At 34.4% G+C, this 8644-nt stretch overlaps 1 protein-coding gene across 1 annotated transcript; it reads left to right on the forward strand.

The window, feature by feature from the left end:
- Window positions 1-354: 354 nt before the first annotated feature.
- LOC110466986 (RNA-binding protein 25-like) lies at window positions 355-879 on the forward strand. The gene has a single exon (XM_021523828.1). It carries the CDS (start codon window positions 355-357, stop codon window positions 877-879), a length of 525 nt encoding a protein of 174 aa, XP_021379503.1.
- The last annotated feature ends 7765 nt before the right edge of the window (window positions 880-8644 follow it).

Here is an 8644-nt window from a genome sequence, read left to right on the forward strand (position 1 = left end):
CTTGCATCCTACTTGCTATCAAACATGTCACAGAGTTCTTTCACCGAACAAAGTGGTAAAACTCGGTATTGTATCTGGCCAGACTTCTCTTACAGAAGAAAAACACACATACAATAGACTTGATGCATATTTTAAATTTCAAAATGAACTGGCCGTCAAGAACAAGAACGATAAACGAGAGCATTATGACAAATCAGAACATTTCGAACAGTATTGTCATCAAACAAAACAGAAAAAAAATATAACAAGGAATACAAACGAAAACAAAGACAGAATGAACTTTTCAAACTGAAAGAAAGAAAGAAGGACATGGAAAGGAAAAAAGTATGTAGAAATGATGGTTTCTTCAAAACAATGGAAACGGAAAGAGAAAGGAAAGCTAGACTCAATAACACATTCAAAAAAAAAGAAAGAAAAAGTAAAGAGACCATCAGATTGAATGATGAATTTAGAGAAAAGGAAAAACACAAAGAAAAACACAGCAAAAAGAGGGCAAGACTTGATGATGAGTTCAGAGAAAAGGAAAGAACCAAAGAAAAAGAAAGCAAAAAGAAAGCTAGACTGGATGAGGAGTTCAGAGGAAATGAAAGACCAAAAGAAAAACAAAGCAAAAAGAGGGCCAGACTTGATGATGAGTTCAGAGGAAATGAAAGACCAAAAGAAAAAGAAAGCAAAAAGAGGGCCAGACTTGATGATGAATTTAGACAAAATGAAAGACCAAAAGAAAAAGAAAGCAAAAAGAGGGCAAGACTGGATAATGAGTTCAGAGAAAAGGAAAGACCAAAAGAAAAAGAAAGCAAAAAAGGGCAAGACTGGATGATGAGTTTAGACAAAATGAAAGACCAAAAGAAAAAGAAAGCAAAAGGAGGGCAAGACTGATTGATGAATTCAGAGAAAAGGAAAGACCAAAAGAAAAAGAAAGCAAAAAGAGGGCTAGGTTGGTTGATGAGTTCAGAGAAAAGGAAATACCCAAAGAAAGAGAAAGCAAAAAGAGGGCTAGGCTGGTTGATGAGTTCAGAGAAAAGGAAAGACTCGAAGACAAAGAAAGCAAAAAGAGGGCTAGGTTGGTTGATGACTTCAGAGAAAAAGAAAGACCAAAAGAAAAAGAAAACAAAAAGAAAGCTAGACTGGTTGATGAGCTCAGAAAAGCAGAAAAACACAGCAAAAAGATAGCAAGACTGGATCATGAGTTCAGAGAAAAAGAAAGAGCCAAGGAGACAGAAAAAAAGAAAAAAAAAGAGAAAAAAACTGAGTTTAGAATCAAAGAAAAGGCTCAGGAGCTTAAATGTAAAAGCAAGGCTAGATGTTCAAAATATTACGTTGAAAAAGAAAGGATTGCTAAACAGTCATCTAGACAAAATGTTTACCATGTTATCAAAGAAAGATTTCAAAACAAAAAAAAATAAAAGAAACCTGAGAAAAGATCCAGCGTACATATCAAAAGAGAAACAAAGCAAGGAAGGGTATAACTTGGACAAAACGATAAATAAATTTCACACCACAGTTGCAGATGGCCCAACTTATATTTGTACCTGCTGTCATCAAACATGGTTTAAACACTCAGTTACTGAATTTTCTGCCAATCTTGAAAGAAATCCACTCTGTAAAATATGCGCCACAGGTTACAAATCCAAAAAAGGCAAAGAATGGATATGTAGAACTTGCTCATCAAGTCTAAACAATGGAAAAATGCCAACATTGTCAACTGCGAATAAATTGTCATTTCCAAAGCAACCATCTGAATTACATTTGCATCAACTTGAAGAGAGATTAGTTGCTTTACGAATCCCTTTCATGCAGATGCGAGAACTCCCTGGAGGTGGTCAGTTGAGTATCCGTGGTAATGTTGTTAATGTTCCAGTAGACATTCAACCAACAATCAAGGCACTACCACGTCAATTTGAAGACACCACCATACCAGTACGAATAAGCAGAAAATTAATCTATAACAAGTGTGAATTTACAGAAAATGTACGGCCACAAAGTGTACTTGTTGCATTACACTGGTTGTTCAAAAATAGTGATCTGTACAAAGAATCTGGTATTGAAATTGATGACGAATGGGTTTCAAAACTGAACAGCTCTGCTGATGAATCTGTCAAATCTTTCATGCAAAATTATTCAGTTGACCCAGGCGACAAATCAGATGATGAAGGTAATGAATCGGACACATTCAGTGAAATTGATGACAGAGATAGGGTTATAGGGAATTCAGATACATTGATCGAGCCCATTTGTCCTCAAACTGATTCCACATACACATTTGCACCTGGAGAAGGTCAACACCCTCTGAGTTTGTGTTCTGATAAAGATGCAGAAGAGTTATCCTTTCCTACTATATTTTGTGGTAAACGTAGAGTTGACAATAAACAAAGACAAGTAAAGGTTCATTATAGTGACATCGTTAAATATGAACTTAGACATGTGGACAGAAGATGTGCCAATTCTGTACCAAATATATTTTTTAAGATGAAAAAAATCCAAATGAAACAAATATCTGATAAAGTGAATTTGGCTGTCAGAAGATGTAAAAGCAAAGGACAAACTATAACTGCTGCAGATGCTCTGAATTCATCAGAAATGAACAAGTTGGTCAATCTTGATGAAGGATTCTACATCTTTAGAACTTTGAGAAATTCTCCACCATACTTAGAAAAGAGAAAAAAAGATGTTTTTGCTATGATTCGACAACTTGGTCTACCAACTTGGTTTGGTTCTTTGTCTGCTGGTGACACCACTATGATGTGCCATGAAAAGATTGAGTGACAAACCATTCCATCAATAATTAACATTGATTACCACTATGATGTGCCATGAAAAGGTTGAGTAACAAACCATTCCATCAACAATGAACATGGATTATTGCTATAATGTACCATAGAATGGATGAATGACACATGACCTATATGGTTTGTGTAGTATATATTTGTGTATTAGATTGTATAACTATGTTTTCATGACAAACACACATAATGTTATGATAAAGACAAAAATGTCTTGAAGTGAAATATACTGTTTAAGTCTGTACCAATGTCATCACAATGTATGTGATTATTGTCTTTTGTACAAAAACATACACATTCAAGTAAGTATTGAATCAAGTGGGTCACTGGCCAGTTCGTAAAGGACGGTAAACTCCTCTTTTTTCATAAAAGATTTTTATTGTCTATATAAAGTACATACTGTACAACAGATTTATAAATAATGTTTTTTTTTTGTATATGGACAGACGAAGCTCATCATATATCTTTCTTGTGCTAACAAAACACCAAAAAGTGTCATGCTGTTTTACATAACAATATCACTTTAAATCATTTAGCACTTGTAACGTATTCAACGTTTCCTTTGCATGTTTATTCACGTAGTTTGATTTTTCTCTTGTAAAATTTGCAATATTAACATGAATATCAAATAATTAGAATCAGGGTGTCTGTCCATCCGTCTGTCTGTAGACACAATGATGTCAGCGAACTCCTCCTAACTGCTGAACTAATTTCAATCATACATGCCAAAGTTTTATCCTTAAACATCCAATTTGTGATGGACTTTTTTTCCCCATCAAAATTTTTGTTGTCATGCTAACTGGTCACTATAAACACATTTTCCTATATAAAGCCATAACTTTTCAGTTGTTTGACTGATCTTATTCAGTCTTGGTCAAATGATGTACAATACAACGTATCAGGTGTTTCCATCCTTTTATCCTCCACTAATTTCATTGTGTCTAGGATATTAAACAAACTTTTAATCGACACAAACATTTAAGAAAGCTGACATAGTTCCTAGCGTTTTGTCTTTAAACAAAGCTTGCAAATGAACCTTGGTCAAACCTCAAGTTCAATTCTTATATAATAACTGCATTTGTCTCTCTATGTCCAAATATGTATACATACTCTTATAATGAAAATCTCAACCATTTTAAAGTTATGACCCAAAAACTATGTTTCCAAAAATGAAGCCACATACCCTAGCGCCATCCTGGAACAAACGTGCATTCTTTTCTTTATACTTTATACTCACCAATCGTTTATATGGTTATACGTTGAAGATCTCTACCATTTTGCCATAATCAACTTTATTTGGCCCTATGAACTCAGCCCCACCATTTCTACAATTTTGAATGCTTCCAACCAAATATGATCAATATCAATAGCATAGTTTTACAGAACCAATCATTTATAACAATATAACTACATTGCTCCCTTTTGGTCCCGCTTTGAAGGCCCCACCATTTGTACAATTTTGAATTCTGATCCCTATGAATGCATCCAGTCACATGTGCCTTATATCCATCAATTAGTTCTAAAATATAAGTCGCTTAAAGCAATATAACCAAATCACCCTTTTTCACCCCGCCCCTCAGCTCCCTGAGAGTTCATCCCCACCATTTGTACAATTTTGAACCCCTGCCTCCCATGAATGTTGTTGATTAAATATGATTGATATCCAATACATGGTTCTACTACAAACAGTTGTAAATAGCAATTCATCTATACCCAAATTACCCCCTTTTAGCCCCACCCGTCACCCCCTGACAGACCAGTTCCACCATTTGTACAATTTTGAATCCCACCACCTAATAATGCTTTCAGTCAAATATGGTTAATATCCATCTCTTAGTTCCAGAAAAAATTAAGTTGCTTGTAGCAATATAATCAAATAACCCTTTTGCTTCATACCTAAGCCCCACTGAAAATCAGCCACACCATTTGTAAAATCTTGAACTCCTGCCTCCCATGAATCCTTGTCTAAATATAATTGATATATCCACTGCATAGTTCTACAGAAACATTTGTTTATAGCAATTTAACTAAATCGCACCCTTTTGCCCCCCCTTGTCAGCCCCACCATGTGTTCAATTTTGCATCCCTGCCACCTCAAGATGCTTCTAAGCAAATCAAGAAGCTATCCATCGGTTAGTTTCAGAGAACAAATCACTTAAAGCAATATAGGCAAATCACCCTTTTTCACCCTGCCCGTCAGCTCTCTGGGAGTTCAGCCCCACCATTTGTACAATTTTGAATCCCCGTTTCCCATGAAAACTATTGATCAGATATGAATAATATCCTGTGCATACTTCTCCACATAACTCGTTTGTAACAATATACCCAAATTGCATCCTTTTTGCCCCTCAACCCTCTTAACATCAATTCAATTTTACCAAATTCCAATCAGTGGTTAAGAAGAAGAAGCCGTTTAAAATAACTGTTGACAACCAAAGGACGAACAACAGACACATGAACGACAAACTCCACGATATGGCATCATTAGAGTCACATAAATTGTTATAGACATATGAGAAAATAATGTAAACTATATACATTTATTTATTATACAATCACTGACCATAAGTATTGGCGCATAATCCCGACGTCATTAAGTGAATAAAATGTATTTCTGTCGTTTTCAGCTGTATCTTTGCCCAAATAACACGTATTTCTCACAAAACCACTACCGGAACAATTTGTACCATGTAGTAAATTGCGTATACACTCAAATAGAGTTATTCCCCTTTCTATGTCTTTATATTGTCGTCTGCCCCTCAATAGCTCAAAAAGGCCGTGAATCGACCGCAGCCGTTCAAGAAGACATTGTAAAGCTGTTTACAGTAGTCTTTTCGGCTCGAAAAATTGCAGGGTTGTTGGAACTTAAAGCAAGAACCGTACGGATTCTTTTGAAACGATTCCGAGAAAAGGAAAATATCCACAATTTACCAACAAGTGCGCGGCACAAAAAATCGTATGACAGGTCTAGATCTGATCGTAGTACATTCGAATTGTTAAAAAACCCGAAAATAACTTTAAATGATGTTACAACACGCAATAGCTAATTTGTCATCAAGAAAACCGTTAAAAGAAGACCCCTTTAATTTGCATACCAAAAGGAGAATTGTTTTAAAGAAAATCACTATCAAAGCTATGAATCAAGAACGACGGCTTGGTTTTTGTCACAAAACACAGATGCAAATACTTGGTCAAATATCATATTTATGATACAAAAAACAAAACTTACAAAAAGATGTACTTATGTATGGAAAAACACTTGTCAGCGGTTACATCCTAAATATGTCAACACATTGAACCCAACACTGCTCAAAATGTGCGTTTCTCGGCTATGTTTTAAAGATGTATTTCTGATTGTACAAGTAATTCATAACGGCGAAAAGCTGTCTTACGAAACTTTCGAAAGTAAACCCTCGCCTCTGGTGTTTTCGGATATCCTCGGAATATATCGTCTCCCGATTTTAACATCCCGGCGTTTCATCTTTCGCGCGCTAATCTGTAAAACATTGAAGATGGCGACCAAAAGAAAATCCAGTGATGAAAAAGACACTTGCACTCTGTATGGTTATATACACAGTGTGAGTGACGTCAAGAAATCTCGGACATCATCAACCTCTTATTTTGACGGGATGATGCAAACGAGCATGCGTTTTGTATCGTTTAGACCAGAAAAAATAGAAACTTTTCAAACAGCCTGCACAATGAAATTCCCTGTAAAACTAACCAATCCAAAACTCACCCCAACCAGAGGGAAAACTGAGGTAACAGTTGACAGAGGGACAGAACTCACAGTTGTACAGAAAAGACTTGATTTTGCTTTGAAGCCACCCACTGCTGCCCAAACCGCCATAGAAAAAGCAATCGATCAAGTCAAAGAACCATCCATGTTGGTAAGTCGCACAAATCAAATTAGATTTCATAAATTTTGCCACAGCCACTCTCTTTTGAAAACTCTGCCTTTAAATAATTTTATTGATAAGTCTGCATAAGTCTGTCAAATTTTGTCTAACAATCTTATCCTTACTATCGTTGCAAAACAACAGCTTAATCCATGATTTCTATTACGCTAAAATACGATTGCATGATACTTTATAGCTGCGAAAACGTAGCTTTCTATCGACGAGATTTTTTTCTTATATATTGCACGTCGTCAGAGCTACCAAGCGGTCCTATGCCTACTAATGCAGCAAAATCAAAAGTGTTAATCTGTAAGATTGCATATATATAATTCACACCTCATATTCTAGAAGAAATGATTCCTTACCCATGCAATAATAATTTTACGTAATTAACAAAGTCCGTATAGAGGAAAAAATCGATTTTCGATTACGCATGCTACGCTTACTTGATAATTTAACGACAGTTAACGCACAATCTAACTTCAAGTTGTGCAAATATCAACAGAAATACTTCATATTACAACCTTATTTATAGATGTGGACCATTTTGCTGTCAATTAATTCTAAAATCGCCCAGGTGTGATTCACACCATGCTTGCTCCATTACAAGACATGGGGTCGATTTAATACCCCACCACGGCAGACAAGGCCGAGTAATTGATATTAGTACTAGATACTTTATACCATCCTTGACTTAAATATGTAACCATTATCCTTTCTTATGCAAACAACAATGTAAAGTTATAATTGAATAACTAATATAAAACCCATGTAATGATAAATGAGAAATTTTGAAATATTTTTCTTTCATAAATATACATAAAAACATGAAACATTAGTAAAGAAATCATCTCGAGTCGTAATTTATGTTTTTAAATGCAACTTTTACTTGATGAAGCCAGTTAACAAAAGGTTTATACAATATACACAATTCCTGACAATGTGCTATTATTCGTTACCACTTATTCTTACATTGATTATCTAAAAGATTGTCTTGTGTTCATTTATACCACTTTTTACTCAAAAATAACTACTAGTCACTCAAATTCGCTCAACTTCATTTCCACTTAACCTATAATAACACTCAATCTGTTTTTTATACTGATGTAAAATATTTTGCAATTGTGTTTAACATTTCTCTGCATCAATTAAATAACACATTATTATATTTAAAAAATATTATATTAGTGTGTGTGATTTTAAATTGGTGTGTCAATCTTAATACATGTCATTATTTTTTTTATTATAATTTTATACTTTTCAGCAGATATGATTTTGTGCCTACTATCATGACATGATGTCATATAATAATATAAACAAACATGCTTGTATTAATATTTATTTCCAAATTATTTCAAGTGATACATATACAATATTGCCTTAAATATAACTTAGTTAAGTATTTTCTGCCAAATATATCCAACCAAAATAATAAGCAACTCTGAATAATATCACATAATGACAAATAGTGTCTATCACTATTGATTTTCTTCTGCACAACTGCTAAACACTATAAACAACATATTCCAGGGTGAAATACTTGTGCTAACATGATAAATTACCAAAAAATAACTTTATGACAAAACCCGCAATAACAAACTTTCTTTCATTCTCTGTGTTTTATCTGATAAAAGTAACAAGAGGCCCATGGGCCTTAACGGTCACCTGATATATTTATACAGAGAGTTGATTTCGTTTTTAACATGAACAGAAATATTATTCAAAGTGACAAAAAACAATAAAACCACCTTATTCAATATCAAGCATACAGATTTCAGACTAAAAAGGATTTGAAACTAGCACCTCTGATTCTAAACAAGGAAAATGAAGAAATTTTATCATACTGACTCCCTTGAGCCCCACCCTACAGCCAACTCAAGGTTATAATTCCAATCAAGTTATTAACATTTAATATTCAAAGTATCATTTGCCATTATAAACCATAATAAATGTTGCCCCCCC

Source organism: Mizuhopecten yessoensis, unplaced genomic scaffold (assembly GCF_002113885.1).
Source record: "Mizuhopecten yessoensis strain PY_sf001 unplaced genomic scaffold, ASM211388v2 scaffold11151, whole genome shotgun sequence".
Taxonomy (NCBI): domain Eukaryota; kingdom Metazoa; phylum Mollusca; class Bivalvia; order Pectinida; family Pectinidae; genus Mizuhopecten; species Mizuhopecten yessoensis.

What these genes read in the sequence shown, in the direction of transcription:
- LOC110466986 (XM_021523828.1), top strand. Translation starts at nt 355, where the DNA reads ATGGAAACGGAAAGAGAAAGGAAAGCTAGACTCAATAACACATTCAAA.